This window comes from Paralichthys olivaceus, chromosome 16, assembly GCF_024713975.1.
Source record: "Paralichthys olivaceus isolate ysfri-2021 chromosome 16, ASM2471397v2, whole genome shotgun sequence".
Classification (NCBI taxonomy): domain Eukaryota; kingdom Metazoa; phylum Chordata; class Actinopteri; order Pleuronectiformes; family Paralichthyidae; genus Paralichthys; species Paralichthys olivaceus.
The window spans coordinates 21,777,731-21,790,750 of NC_091108.1; the positions used below are offsets into that span (position 1 = coordinate 21,777,731).

Below are 13,020 nucleotides of genomic sequence, written 5' to 3' on the forward strand. Positions count from 1 at the left end.
ACATGAGCAATTGTCACCCCAAGTGTGAAGATGTCTCCCACAGCATCCCCATATATCTTGCTCTACTTGTGTCACCCATTCCCAGTCACTCTCTATGTTACCTGTAGGTGTTCTGGTGTCTCTGTCTGGCGCAACTGAGTTAGATATGAATGTCTCTAAGTGTAGACACTACAATGTTCTGTTGGTTGGTCCTTTATCTTTAGATAGATAGATAGATACTTTATTGATCCCGAAGGAAATTCAAGCATCCAGTGGCAGTAACATACATTGAACATACATTTGACTTGACTTATGCATTAGAGTTAACTTATAACACAGTAACCACATGTAGAAATTGGCCTGAGATGAATGTTAATTTAAATGTGTACAGAGGAAAGATAAAATTAAACAACTGAAGCAAAATTAAACTTAAACAGAGAATTAAACATTTGCATAAGAATTCAATATATACAGAGGAATTAAAAATGTGCAGGAATATTAAATATTTGCAGAAAATGTGCATTGAAAATAAATATAGAACTGTGTTATGTTCACCCATGCTAATCGTCTATACAAAAACTATAAAAATTAGAAGGTAACTATAGAAATAAAAATGTTTTATACAACTATAAACTATTTTAAAAATATAAAGTGACCGTAGAAGATTGTGTAGCCTGACCTTGGGTACTGCTTGAAGAGAGAATGGAGAACCTGCAGAATTAGACAGGCACTCTTCTCTTAATGGTGTACAGATATAATGTATGTCATGCATTATAGACATAATATATATAGTATACAATAATGTGGTCAAAAATGCCTCAATAACCACGTCTTGAAGAAAGATAGCTTCAGGTTGTGGTGTAAAGAATCTGCAGGCAGAATATTGAATAAGAAAGTGAAGACGTAAAAATCTTACAGTTCAATGGTGACCAGCTTAACCCTGGTAATTCAAGCTGAGAACCAAACAGAGGAGGTCTATGGGTAGTTGCTGTATGAATGAAGAAGCACTAAAGAAGCTATCATCAGAAACATGACCTGCTCCCTGTGCTGTGTATGGGAAAGTGTCATAATTGACCAATGTGTTGTTTAGAGCACTCGCCTTACCTGGGACAATTAGCATTGTCATGGTTACAAGAGATGGGATCCCAGTAGATCACTCCCAGGTGAAACTAAATCACACAGGAGCGCACACCAATTACTCGTGTGAACTGGTCTCGACAAAAGCCACTCTGGGTTACAGACAGCCAGGAAGAGGAGCTCCGGGTGATTTCATTTCATGTTCACATCCAGGAACAGTCCAACTGTTATTTCAATGTGGCTGTGAAGGATTCCTTACAAATCTTTGTGTCTGAGTGCAGGAGAAGAGCAGCAGCTGCAGAGAGAAGGTGAGCATGGCCACATCATATCACAGCTGATGTTCAGTGAGAGCAGGTGAGAGACATTACATGCAGGCGACTGGGTTTTATTTCCACACTTCAGATATGTTGGTTAAAACGGGAGTAAAGTTAACATTCAGGATCATCAGTCTAAATACAACACAACTTCAACTCCTCTGTCAATGGTTCTACTCAGGTTACATGATTAGAAATGGCAGCCTGCTTGTACCACAAGAGCCATATTTGCAAACTATAAAAATTAGAAAATCAGTTAAAAGCAGTATTTTGATTTATGTGAATTGGAATTGTGGGATATTAAATATTGAAACAAGGAAGCTCACCGTAAGGAGCAATAAACAGAATCACTCTCTCTGTCAGTTTCCTTATGCACACACACTACTGCTGAGTATGGCAACATTTAAAAAAAAATGACACTAACAATGCACAGAAGTGTGAAGTGAATTCAGCATCAGTGTGATAACTGACAGAAGGAACAATAGCAGCACTTGACCCTGAAGACACAGGTAATGAAGATGTGATGATTAAACCTGCACTTAAACATGAACTACTTGACTAAAGCTTTGATACACCCTGCTGTATACACTTTCCAGATTTTCTGGATTTCCTTCCATCCACAGACTGACAGCAGTGTGCTGTGAAGTCTGTCATCTTGTTAAAACAACAGATGAAATTTGGGATTTAGTTTAAAGTTTAGTTTGAGGCCTGGTTTGGCCGAGCATTTAGATGATGTTCAGTTTTTTTAAGTGACTATCTGGTCAGACTGATTCTCTGAGATGTTTAGGGCCAATTACAACGACCTCAGTTTTGTCTGAATTTAGAAGTAAGACGTTTTGGGTCACCAAGGCCTTAATGTTCTTGAGACATTCCTGAAGTTGAACTAAGTGATTAGATTCATCAGGCTTCAGAGAAATGGACAGCTGGGTGTCGTCTGCGTAACAATGGAAGTGTACGTGGTGCTTCCTGATGATGTTGCCTAAGGAGAGGATATATAAGGTGATCTGAGTGTGCCTCAAACAGATAGTCTGTAAATAAATTTGGGAACCACTAGTTCAAATTTAAAAATGCACTGAAGATAACGTAATGGTTTCATAAGCTATAGAATGTAAAATCATTATCTGAATGGTAACTGCTGTAATATTGTGAAAAACATATAATATGAATATTAAGTAATTTAAAAAATATACAATATATATATAACGTTATGTGAATAAATGTACTTAGTTACTTTGCAGTACTATACTGTGGTTCCTTCATGACTCACGTGCAGTGTCCTGCTGCAGGAAATCATCATTGCAGCAGCTTTGGGGAAAAGCTTTTCAAAACAAAACTTTATATTTGAGACAGTTTTCCAAACAGGATTTCAATCTTCAGTTGGAACTAGTGGACTTCATGCTGAGAAATGAACTAATGCAAATATAGAATGAAAACAAAGGGACCCTCTAATCACTTGCAGTGCAGATTGAAGCAGAGTTCAATGAGCTGTCAGAACCAGAGCAGGAGTTGTGGAGCTCTTGATATTATCGACTCTCTGGGAACAAAACCATTGCATGCTCAATAAAACCCAGATGGGTGCGAATGTCTATGAACCTCTGAATGTGCATTTCTATGAGTTATTACATTATTGAGAAATCCTTACATTATATGTTTTTTTTTACAAAGCCTATAACAGCGCTGTAAGGTTCCAGTTTGACTTGTGTCCCTGTCCACTCTTCACTTCATTAACTGCTCTGTTGTCCGAGGCCTCACAGGAACATTGGTGTCTCAAAGCGGTTGTGGTGTCACATGTGTGTTAGGAATGAGGGTTGCTGGGACATTTCTTGGAGCCGTGAATCCGACATGATGTGAAGCTAACACCTGACTCCGTCGTCTCCTGTCTGTTGCAGATGCCTCCTACAGCCTCTGCGTGTCTATTCATATTCATGTGTGTGTGCTGCGTGGAAGAATGTGTGTGTTTCCCCAATGGCTCGGTGGCATTTTCCTGTGGCAACATGATGCCATTCCACCCTCCCTTCAGCCCCTCCACCAGTAACCCTCCATTCACTCTGACCACCTCTAGTGCCACCTACACGCCTGGTGGAGTCATTACAGGTATGAATTCTGCAATATTCCATTGTTACTTTATGTGTCAGGTGTCAGGTGCTTCACTGTATCTAACAGGAATTATATCAGAAATATGTATTGTGCAAATATATGATATATAATTAGTCAGCATGCTAAACAGCTCTGGTCACTTACTGATAGCGAGTCTTTAAGTGTCCAGTCTGCTGCTCAGAGGGATTATTATTGCTTTTGGTCAGTGATCATCTCCAACACCCTCCCAGCAGGAAACCACGCTCGCTGCAGAGTAAACCTACAAATGGCAGCTCTAAATAAATCAGTTCTATGAGTTCATTTGAACAAATAAGTGAAAAAAGGGTCAATTCAAAACTTCACGGAGCTAAGATGAGGTGGATCTACACACCCAAACATTTTGTTTAGTAGTTTTCTTCTCAGATGTGTGACTTCAATGTTGTGATGAAACTCATAATTAACAGATCATATTGGGGTTGTGAGAGAGACCAGGAATTTCATCTCCACTCTCTCCTCATCTTTTCCTCTGTTATGTGTCTCCTCTCTTCACTCCTCTTCACCCCCCTGCTTCTCCCAACTTCACTTTCCACTCCCCTCTCATTGACCCCGCCCTCTGTCCCAGGGTTGGTGTTCAGTAATAGATCAGAGGTCAGAGGTCACGTTTGGAGGAACTCCCTTTGACTGCAGTCCTCCACACAGCCCTCGTTTCTCCTCCAGCATCAAACGTCTTTTTTTTTGAGTACTCGCACATCCACTTTTGAATGGCCTCAGATGCAAAGAAATTCCAATTTTCCTTCTCCCCCTTCTCTTTCCACTAACATTCTCTCATTTTACCCATAATGCACTTTTGCATGATATTGGGGGATTCTCCCTGCAGCGTCTGCAGTGAGCCTGGCTCATGTTACAGTGAACCCCTCCCCACTCTCACCTGCATGCTTCTCTCCTTGCAGTGACAGTGGAGGGGGTGAAGAACAGCTCCACAGAGTTCCAGGGTTTCCTGTTACAGGCCAGGAGCAGACAGGGAAATGGTACAGAAAACCAAACACTTTATTTGCTTGGTCATTTAGGACATTATGAACCGAATGTGTGTCTATGTTGGGTTTCTTTGTCACAAAATAAAGATCAGGATTACATTTTATTTACCGCCCTAAATACATAGAATGAGCTTTTTCTTCTTCTGCTTCTAGCTCTGCTGTGGCCTGTGGGAAAGTTCAGCAATATTGACACCAGCCTGTTTACGGCACTCGCCTGTCAAAACATGGAGGTATGTGTGCGTGTGACATCCCTGCTCGGTCTTGGCTGATTGAACATGACAACATCCCGAGGCCGTCCTCAGGCCTGGATATTTGGCATGATTGCTACATGCATTGACATTGACTGGGTTCGGTTAATTGGAGACTTACATTAGTCTGTAGGTGTGTTTGTTTGTCATTTGTTTGTCATTGTTATTTCTGCAGAATTGCTGCAATTTGCTTTCGTTGATAAAATCACCAATTAGCAGAACCTCTCTCCATAATCGACAAAATTAATTTATAGTAAATGCAACATTTTCTTTTGAATATATCAACATGAACATAAAGAGTTAAAAGAAAAGCAAAAAGAGTGTGTGTTTGTGTTTGTTTGTGCGTTTATGTGTGTGTGCAGAACTCAACTGTTAGTCAGGCATCAGGAGCCAAGAGGAAGAAGGTCCAGCTAACCTGGGAGGCTCCTCGCAACAGTGACTATGGTGATATCTACTTTAGGTAGACCATGTTACACACACACGCACACACACGTGAGGATTGATACAGTTTCCTCATCCAAACAATTGTCTGATTCTAATCTGACCCCGTCATGGGGTGTAGTCATGTCTGTTACTGGTACTGCAGCTGAGCTGGTGGGTAGACAAATGTCAATTAGACTGTCATATCCATCACAGTGGGATGAACAGATCAAAGTGACAGGACCTGATCTGACTCTATAATAAGAAATATTTACCTCTGATGTAACTCACTCAGTTTCATGTTCCTGTTGTTGTTGTTGTTGGTGTTGTTGACATACAGTGCCACTCTGGTTCAGGACTACACAACATTCTGGGTTCAACTCAACAGCAGCTCTCTGAGACTGGACAGCAGTGGAAACTCTGCAGCTGGGGTAAGTACTGACTCACTGAGTCACTGACTGACTGAGTCACTGACTGACTGACTGACCGTGTCTGGTCTCTCATGTCAAAGCTCTGCTGTGATGCTGGTGTGTTTCTCTCTTCCCTCAGATCATCTCTTCCTCAGCTCTGCTCTTCATCAACCTGTTGAGTCTATCTGCCTACTGCTGAAACACACACACACACACAATCTTTATCAACAATAGTTGTCTTCTGAGAACACGTCATGGCTGCCGTCATGATGAATAAAAGGTTTCTTTGTGAAGCTGAAGAGTTTCAGTTCATTTTCTATTGTCCAGAGGTTGTGTGGGTGCAGATCAGCTGTGTCTCTACATCCTGGAGGCTGCATTGAAGACAGATGGAGTCACAGCAGTGTGACCCGGCTGTTTTCAAATGCTTCTTCAAATGTCGCTGAGAAATGTGTCCTTTTATTCCTGAGCAACATGGAATCCGACAGCTGCATCTCAGTCCGAGCTCAGGATCTATTGTGCACTGGTGATAAAAGGCTTACAAAAGAGAGAATATGGTGACAAACTCCAAAGACTCAACGGAGTCTGATGACGACATTTTGGAAGTGTCAAGCTTAAATTCCATGAAACAGCAACGGTACAGTGACAGTGGCTCACCGGAGCTAAGGATGCAACAAGGACGGGACAAGCTGCAGATAAGAAGGCAACACCGTCTCATTTCAGTTCGGCCTCTGAAGGATGCAGGCCCATTGAGAGGCAGCTATAAAATGATGTAAGTGATTCGTATGGCTGTTGGTGAAAATGTAAATTATTTTCACTTTCTATTTATCAGTGAGATTTTCAGCAACCACAAATTTTGTTTGTTTTTTTATCTATTTTTATTCGATGTTAATTCTTTACACAAGTGCCACTTAAATTTGACAAATATAACGGTGTAAGTCAATAATGAAAATATCTTATTGAAATACAAAGCAAGTGATTATCAGTCGTTTTTATATGTTCACAGTATTTCAGTATATTGATATGGACATATGAGAGACACTCTGTGAGAAGCAGTATAATATAATATAATGTGATATTATATAATATAATATAATGTTAAATAATATAATATAATGTTAAATAATATAATATAATGTTAAATAATAAAATGTGATATAATATAATGTTATATAATATAATTTAAGGCCCAGATATCGGTTGGAGGAAGTGAGCAGATCTTTCCAGTTTCATACACAACTTGTCTGCGGTGCCTGGGGTCTGTCTCCACCTGGTGGCTTGTAGTGATACTGCATCTTGAGACTTCTGAAGAATAACAGCAACACAAAAATGAGTTTTTATATATATGAGCATAATTCAAATAAAAAGTTAAGAATGCTCTCCAGGATGTAGGCGTACATGTTTCAAGAGAGGCTTTCATGACCAGAACCTCGGAGGAATCACCACCACATTCAGGCCTCTGATAAACATCTGAAACTGACAGGACAGGCACAGACACGGTAAGAAGTGGAACAAAGGTCTGTTGAATTATGAAACAGAAATCCTCCTGTAACAAAATGACCAAGCAGATTTACTGACTGAAGAGCAGAAGAAGAGCAGAAGAAGAGCAGAAGAAGAGCAGAAGAAGAGCAGCAGAGCAGCAGAGCCTCGTGGGTCAGATCATCACAGGACCCAGATCCATTAACCATCCACCCCTGCTGGCAATGCATTGCATGGGGTGAAGCACTTATTTTTATTATGGGCACCCATAATAAAAATAAGCCCCCCACCCCCCCATACCAGGAAGCAAGTAATGAGCCTTTATTTTGAAAATAAGCCCCCCCATTGTAATAGAATGTTACCAAGAAACATGTTATAAGCCTTTATTTTGAAAATAACAATAAACAACCCCCCCTATAGTAATAGGGTGTTACCAGGATGTCTGTAAAGAGCCTATATTTTGAAAATAAGCCCCCCCATTATAATAGAAAGTTATCAGGAAGTCTGTACAGAGCCTATTTTTTCAAAATAAGCCCCCCCATAGTAATAGGATGTTATCAGGAAAACTGTACAGAGCCTGGTTTTTCAAAATAAAACCCTAGAGATAGTTCACTGACCTTAAAAGGAAGCCTGAAGGAGGCTGGATTTCAAAATAAACCCCCCAAATAGTGACAGGATGTTCCCAGGGACTTGAAAAAAGCCCCAGATAGTAACAGGATGTTACCAGGAAGCCTAAAAAAGACAGGATTTTCAAAATAAAATCCCCAGATAGTTAAGGGATGTTCATAAGAAGCCTAAAAAGGGCTCTACTTTCAAAATAAAATGCCCAAATAGTTACAGAATGTTCCCAGGAAGCCTGAAAGACACTGGATTTTCAAAATAAAAACCCCAGATAGTTAAAGGATGTTCCTAGGAAGACTAAAAAAGGCTGGATTTTCAAAATAAAACCCCCAAATATTTAAGGGATGTTCCCAGGCCTCTGTTCCCCTGAAGGAGGCTGAAAATTTTTAAATAAATCCCATGGATGGTGATCAGACCTTAAAACCTTATAACATGGTTTCTCTCTCTCTCTGAAATTAGTTGCTGTAAGGAATAAAAACTCACGTTGATGGATATACCTGAATGTCCTTGCTCGTTTTTTCCTGCATCACCCAGCCGTTAATGGTCATTCTAACAGGGTTGCTTCCCCAGTCTGTGCTCTCTCTCCCTGAGCAGCTGCCACCTGACATCATGGCCTCCGTATTGGTTTAGTTTGGTTTGTTTCTACTCAGTTTCAACACTCTCACCTACACTTTCCCTCATGCACACACGCCTTACACTACTGATACTCACCATACACAATTCATCATCTGAGTTGAATTCTTTGGTTATTTGAATAAATTCCAGGAACTTAATGTATTTTTAATATCAGGCCAAAGAAAATGTCATGCATCTATTATTTCAGAGTGAGATCCACAGCGCTTGTGGTTATTATTCATATCACAAACAGCCTCACTGACCTTTTGACCATTTGAGGCTGCCGCACACACGAGCACACTCTTACTACCTTGGCCAAGCTCTTCAAGAAAACAGACCTGAAGTCATATTGTACAGTATGTCCGCCTAACACCCCTCACATGCTTCTTTTTAATAGTTCATGGGTTACGAGGACAGGGAGATCTGAAAAGGAGCAGTGAGGAGAGAGACTGAAATTTCGTACACTACGTAGGCCAATGTTTACAATAGAGCAGTGGTTATTTCTTTGGTTATTTGAATAAATCACGTTGTTTCGGCCTTATCGGTGTGTGTGATTTCACTGTTGTTACAACCCTGAGCTAAGCTGTAACAAATGGGGGCTCGTCCGGGATGTCACACGATCCCTTTTCTGGTTAGTGTTCTTCAGTGGTTAATGGTTCCCTTTGTGGGTAAGTAACCTAGTGCTGCATATTGTGGGGAGAACCTAATATTTGGGTTTTCAGTGAAAACACTACAATTTTTTTTTTGAACAGTAATGTCAATGGGTGATTCTCACATGTGGTTTTTAGTTGATCTGCCTGGGTTGCGAGGTTTAGTGGTTGTCCATGCTGGTTGCTTCACCGAGTCATCGGGCTCTGTGTTTAATCTGCCCACCACAACTCTTGCATGAAGACTAGAGGTTGAGTTAGCTGGCTAGTTCCTTGGTTAGGTAGGTAGATAGGGGAAAGCATGCTCCATATCTGACTGCTTGGTTGCACACCACTTTTAGAGTTGCTGTAGCTTATTGTGGCCAGTGTGAAAAGGCTGATTGGTTTCCTGGGGAACATAACTAGGTGTTAAGCCATTTAGCTTGCCAGGGTTGGGCGATTATTATGGGTGCATTGGCACTTATATTATTATTCCTGAAACTTTCTTTGTTTATTTTTCTTATTTCTTCTTCCCATTTTTTCGTCCAGCTACTCCTACCACAGATTTTGTCGCACATACTCGAGCCCTTAAAAAAAGAGAATTACGTTGAATGCTGTGCTATGACTTTTCTAAGAATTTCGTCCAATAGTTCGCTCAAAAATCGCGAAAACGCGGCCGAAATCGACAAATGGGACTCAATGCTGATCACTCAAAAGAGCGAGAGGCCAAAACCGTCTGTTTTTAGCCACTTTTTTCTGTGTTTAAACACTTCTAGGCATGGACGAAATTTTGATTTTAGAGGTGGGGGGGACACAAGTATTTTTAATAAAACCCAAACTCTTTCAGTTTACTGTGTTTTCTGGCAGTTCTTCTAGTTTTCTATTGTTACTAGGGATGCACCAATACCACTTTTTTTAAAACCAATACAACGCACAAGCATCTGGTGGAGGAGTAACTCGCCTCTGATCGCGGTCTTCATGCAAAAAATGGTATCGGTTCTTGGTATCTGTCACGATGGCAGGGTGGATAGGCAGTGGACCCAAACGCAGACATCAAGGCAGGCAGGTGAAGTGCAAAAATATTTAATAACAAAAAATCACCTCTTCGAGGGAGAAAAACCAGGCGATACAAAAATCAAAACCAAATCCAAAAACAAGGGGAAACAAAGGAGACTAGATAAAACTATGACTGAACAATGACTATAGCTGTGACTATGAACGAAAACAAGACTTACATCAAACTCACGACAGATAACCAGAGCAACATCAACAATGTCTATAAAACCTCTTTTTGACAAATGAAAAGTGAACAAGGGTCAATTTGCCCAAAGACCACAGAAAGGTCAACATACAGTAATCAACTCATCCAAAGCTTCCAAACACATGTTGTCTTCGATCACTGGCAGAGATAAATTCCTGGCAGAGTTTTTTCCTGTCCAAGGCGTCAACCCTTTCTTGGTGTATGTGACAAACTGCCACATTGTTCAGGCGTTTCTGCTTCATGCAGTTGCGAAGCCAGGTCTTTAACCTCCTCAGTGCGCTGAAACTCCTCTCAGCTTCAGCTGACGATGTTGGAACAACCAGCAACAGCCTCACAAGGACCTCCACCTGATCAAAAAGACCTCTGACTTCAGGCAGCATGCCTCTCAGGGTGTCTGCAGCTTCTTTGCTTGATATGTAGGTGTTTTTTGATTTGAACATGGCTAACTGCACATCCAACATCCTCCTGTTAATCTCTGGATACTGGTCCACAATGGCATCACTTTTTCCAGTTACAAGCACATTCTCCAATTTCTGAAGAACTTCAAGGCTTGCTTGATGAAACCGCTCTCTGAATTGCACATCTGCTGTGCCAAAGATCTGGAAGAACTCCCTTCTGAAGTAGTCAACAGAAGCTGCTGGGGCATGTGCTGGAGCTTCACCAGGTAGGCGTTTCGGTGGCCTGCGGATACGAGGCATTTCAATTGGGCTGATGTTTAGTGAGGTGACCAACTCTGTTGCCCTGTCAAAGATCTGTTTGAATCTTCCCTCTGTTCTTTTCTCTTGTAGAGCTGTCTTCACATAATGTACTGCAGCCTGCATGCCTGCAACTGTGATGGTTCGCTTTTGCAACGATTCGTTGAGGCATTCCATTTCCTCAAGAACCTCCAAAGCAAGATGGAGTCCCAGCACTGTTTCTCCTCTCTGGAATCTGTCAAGGAGACCATTTGCCTTTGTAGCTGTTTCAGAGCCACCGGTTGACGCCATCTCCTCCAAACTGAGCAACACTGCCTCATACTGTTTGAGGACTGAATGGACTGCTGCGACTCGCACAGTCCACCGTGTAGGACACAGTGGTTTCAGTGTGGTAAATCACCCATGTTCAGATGTGGCAATGTTGCAGAATATGGTCTTGAACTTTCCTGAAAGTCCAAACAGATGCCCAACTTCATGGACCCACTGCAGTGCATCACGGACGACAGATGAGGCTGCACAAGTTGCCTGTGTTATCAAATTAACACAGTGAGGACCACAGTGTACAAACAGTGCCAGAGGTTGTGATTGGGTAAGATAGGCCTGAGCACCAGCATATTTTCCAGACATATTTGCTGCTCCATCATATGTCTGTCCCCGGAGCCCATCAAGAGACAAATTGAGACGAAGCAGCACATCTTTGGCTACATTTGCTAGGTTCTGTCCAGTTGTGAGTGACACTTCATATAATCCAACAAATGCTTCCTGAGAAATGAGGTTGTGGTCAACATAGCGAAGACAGATTGATTCCTGTTCAGTCCCAGTAATGTCCTGTGTTCCATCAATAATGATGGAGTATTGCAAAGTTGGTTGTGCTCTGATTTCAGAGGCTATATCCCTGACAATGGAGTTTGCCATCATGCTCAACATCTCATTTTGGATTTTGGGGCTTGTGTAATCATGAGAACGCGAATTAAGCCACTCGAACAGCATGAAGTCATCATCTGATCTCAACCTGAGTAACTGAGCAAGATTTCCTTCCTCAGATTCATTTCCTCTGAGTGCTAGGCCTTGTCTGCCTAGGAATTGCACACAGCTCATGATCTTCATCAAGCATGCCCTTGCCTTTTGCTGTGATGCTGCCAATGCACTAGAAAGCTGGGAATCAATTGTATTTTCTTTTTGGCAATGTGTAGTAATTGCAAGCTTATGAGACCTGCTTTTTGTATGATCTGTAAATTTCTCCACAGCCTTTTTCCAATTTCTGAAACCAGCTGACACAAATGCTGGATCCGTGTTTTTTGCCAGTGAAGACTTTTCAAGTTGAAATGCTTTTACACAGTAAAAGCACAGGACTCCTTTCACACTATGGCTGTGATGAATCCAAGGGAATTCTTTAAACCATTTCTCTTGGAAATGTAGGGTTCTGTTTGCAATTGGATTGGGCTGATATGGCTCAGTTATCTGATCTGGCCCTGTTCTTCCATCTTGTGCTCCTTTACTGCCTGAGCATCCGCTGACCCCTGGCTGCTGCTGATCCGGCTAAGATAAACATAACGAAAGGTGGAATATCTATGAGCAATTTATAATTTAATGAATTACTAATTAATAATGACAAAAATATTGCCTAATAAACTAGTTTATGTCACTCCTTCCCTACAGTGAGTTCTTGACCCAGCTCATGTCACAATGCTTAATCCCATGACTAATGTTCATTCTTTCAACCTCACCTGTGAGCCTCCAGCCTCTCCTCCTCTACCTCCTCCAGCCTCTCCTCCCCTATCTCCTCCAGCTTCTCCTCCTCCAGCCTCTCCTCCCCCATCTCCTCCTCCTCTCCCTCCTCCAGCCTCTGCTCCTTCATCTCCTCCAGCTTCTCCTCCTCTACCTCCTCCCTCTCCTCCAGCTTCTCCTCCTCCCTCTCCTCCAGCCTCTCCTGCTCTACCTCCTTCAGCATCTCCTTCTGCATCTCTACTATCCATCACCTGACAAAAATATATTGATGCATGACATGAATAGTGTGACAATTTGCAGTGTAACAACAATCAATTTTGATGACATGGTTATAGAGAAAAAATCTTAGTTTCACAATTATCATGAGTATGGATTTTCCCCTAAATCTTTCATTGTTGGTGTTTTTTAAAAACAGTTGCTGCCTTTCAACACACATGAAA

At 41.5% G+C, this 13,020-nt stretch overlaps 1 protein-coding gene across 1 annotated transcript; it reads left to right on the forward strand.

Annotated features, from left to right (window-relative positions):
• The first annotated feature begins 1,223 nt into the window (after nt 1-1,223).
• On the forward strand, nt 1,224-5,857 carry LOC109642288 (putative defense protein). Its single transcript, XM_020107003.2, has 7 exons — nt 1,224-1,364; nt 3,260-3,464; nt 4,397-4,474; nt 4,634-4,710; nt 5,091-5,188; nt 5,489-5,579; nt 5,698-5,857. Exons 2-7 carry the CDS (start codon nt 3,260-3,262, stop codon nt 5,755-5,757), a joined length of 609 nt encoding a protein of 202 aa, XP_019962562.2. The 5' UTR covers nt 1,224-1,364; the 3' UTR covers nt 5,758-5,857.
• Nucleotides 5,858-13,020: the final 7,163 nt, after the last annotated feature.

Bases quoted from the DNA above. Each gene is read 5' to 3' on its own strand.
- LOC109642288 (XM_020107003.2), top strand. From the start codon at position 3,260: ATGCCTCCTACAGCCTCTGCGTGTCTATTCATATTCATGTGTGTGTGC. The intron at 3,465-4,396 runs GTATGAATTCTG...CTCTCCTTGCAG, and splicing joins GCCTGGTGGAGTCATTACAG to TGACAGTGGAGGGGGTGAAG. The intron at 5,580-5,697 runs GTAAGTACTGAC...CTCTTCCCTCAG, and splicing joins GTGGAAACTCTGCAGCTGGG to ATCATCTCTTCCTCAGCTCT.